Source organism: Oratosquilla oratoria, chromosome 22, assembly GCF_046742065.1.
Source record: "Oratosquilla oratoria isolate Oo_2021 chromosome 22, ASM4674206v1, whole genome shotgun sequence".
In the NCBI taxonomy this organism is placed as follows: Eukaryota; Metazoa; Arthropoda; class Malacostraca; order Stomatopoda; family Squillidae; genus Oratosquilla; species Oratosquilla oratoria.
The window spans coordinates 23550172-23552174 of NC_134798.1; the positions used below are offsets into that span (position 1 = coordinate 23550172).

At 36.2% G+C, this 2003-nt stretch overlaps 1 protein-coding gene across 1 annotated transcript in view; it reads right to left on the bottom strand.

Moving 5' to 3' along the window:
• LOC143037313 (uncharacterized) overlaps positions 1-736 on the bottom strand; it is a 9454-nt gene extending 8718 nt beyond the window's left edge. The window contains exons 1-2 of the mRNA XM_076205446.1: positions 251-736; positions 112-119 (exon numbers count right to left, since the gene is read on the bottom strand). Coding sequence (XP_076061561.1) covers positions 112-119; positions 251-736 — 494 coding nt within the window. The remainder of the gene's footprint in view (positions 1-111; positions 120-250) is intronic.
• Positions 737-2003: the final 1267 nt, after the last annotated feature.

Genomic DNA, 2003 nt, shown 5'->3' on the forward strand with positions numbered 1-2003 from the left:
GAAAGAAACCAATCAGAACTCCTGTTTTCACCCTCTTACTATGACCAGAAAAATAATGGACAAAATCATCTCTGTTCGTAGGTTTCCTATACACTGCAAATTTTACCTCACCTTTTGTCCTGTAAATCAGAGTATCAAGAAACGGTAGTCTGCCTTCGTTTTCTATCTCAATGGTGAACTGGATGTCTTTGTTGACACCATTGAGTCTCCTCAATTTATTTTCCACATTAGCAGAACTCGGTAAAATTACGATGCCATCATCCACATATCTCAACCATGTACTGCCTCTGCCCATGATGTTCATGTATTTGTCTGTTTCCAACATCTCCATGCATAGATTTGCTAAGATTGCCGAGACCGGACTTCCCATAGCGAGACCCCTAAATTGTTTATATTCATTATTGTTAAATGTGAAAGGCCTGAATTTGACGCACATTGAAGTGAGCTTGATGTAATCTGCCTTAGGTACTGGAAGGTTACAGTCATCCTTATTTGCAACAACTCTTTTGACAGCTTCTAATGCGTCCTCCACACTGACATTTGTGAATAAGGCTGTTACATCGTAACTGACTAATCTCTTATCAGTGAAATCTATTGTTTTAAGTCTTTCGATGAGGTCAGTCGAGTTCCTCAGGTGGGCTCCGCTTATAGAACCGAGGGTGTTAGAAAGAGGTTTGGCCAGGATTTTTGCCAAACGATGGGGAGCACTCTCAATCCCTGAAGTAATGGGTCTCATGGGAATATCTGCTCTATGCACTTATGGAAGACCGTGCATTTTTGGAGGTCTAGGAGCTTCCTCTAATAAGTTTAATAACTTCTTACTTTTCAAAGGATTACAAAGGCGGAGCATGCCGACAGGAGACCTTTTGGTCCATATCTAGGTCGGATGCGAAAAAATCATAATAATAATAAAATAATAAATAAAAACTATGATAATGTAAATAACAAATAAAATACATAAATAAATGCATAGGTATAGTTAAATAATAAACAAACAGGTAAATAGTAAATAATGATAAATTGACACATAACAAATAATAAATGAAAATCAGACAGGCAAATGATAACAGAACAAAAACAAAAACAAAAAAAACAAAAAAAGGTGACAAAAAGAAACCAAATAACTATAGGCCTATAAGTTTGACTTCGATCGTAGGAAAAATAATGGAAACTATCATCAGAGATGATATCGAATATCATTTAGAAAGTAGTTGTCAGATAAATGACAGCCAGCATGGTTTCAGACGGAAACGTTCTTGCGTGACTAACTTACTCGAATTCTACAACACAGTTATCTCGAATTACGACAAAAGAAACAATATAGATTTAATATATCTAGACTTTGCAAAAGCTTTTGATACCGTCCCACACGAAAGACTACTTACTAAATTAGCTTTGCATGGAATAAGTGGTAGCCTATTAGGTTGGACTAGTAATTGGTTGAAAGGTCGAAAACAGAGAGTTGTTTTAAATGGAAGAACTTCTGGATGGAAAAGTGTTGCAAGTGGAGTTCCTCAGGGTTCCGTTCTTGGGCCACTTCTATTCATAGTATATATAAATGATATAGACCATGGACTAAAATCTACTGTTTCCAAATTTGCTGATGATACAAAACTGTGCAGAGTGGCAAATGGTCACTCAAACCAATTAGATATTCAAGAAGATTTAGATCAATTACAGCATTGATCTGAAAAGTGGCTAATGAAATTTAACACAAGTAAATGCAAGGTAATGCACATTGGTAAAAATAACAGTTAGCACGATTACAAGTTATTTGGAAATTCGTTAACAAAAGTGGATAGTGAAAAAGATCTCGGCCGTAATTATCAGTAACGACCTCAAATCATCCAAGCAGTGTATTTCAGCCTCTGAGAAAGCAAATAAGATTCTGGGATTGATTGCGCGATCTTTTGATTTCAAAAGTCCATCACTCATTAACAAGCTATATAAATCGTTAGTTCGTCCACATTTGGAATATGCTGTTTCCGTATGGTCACCGAATC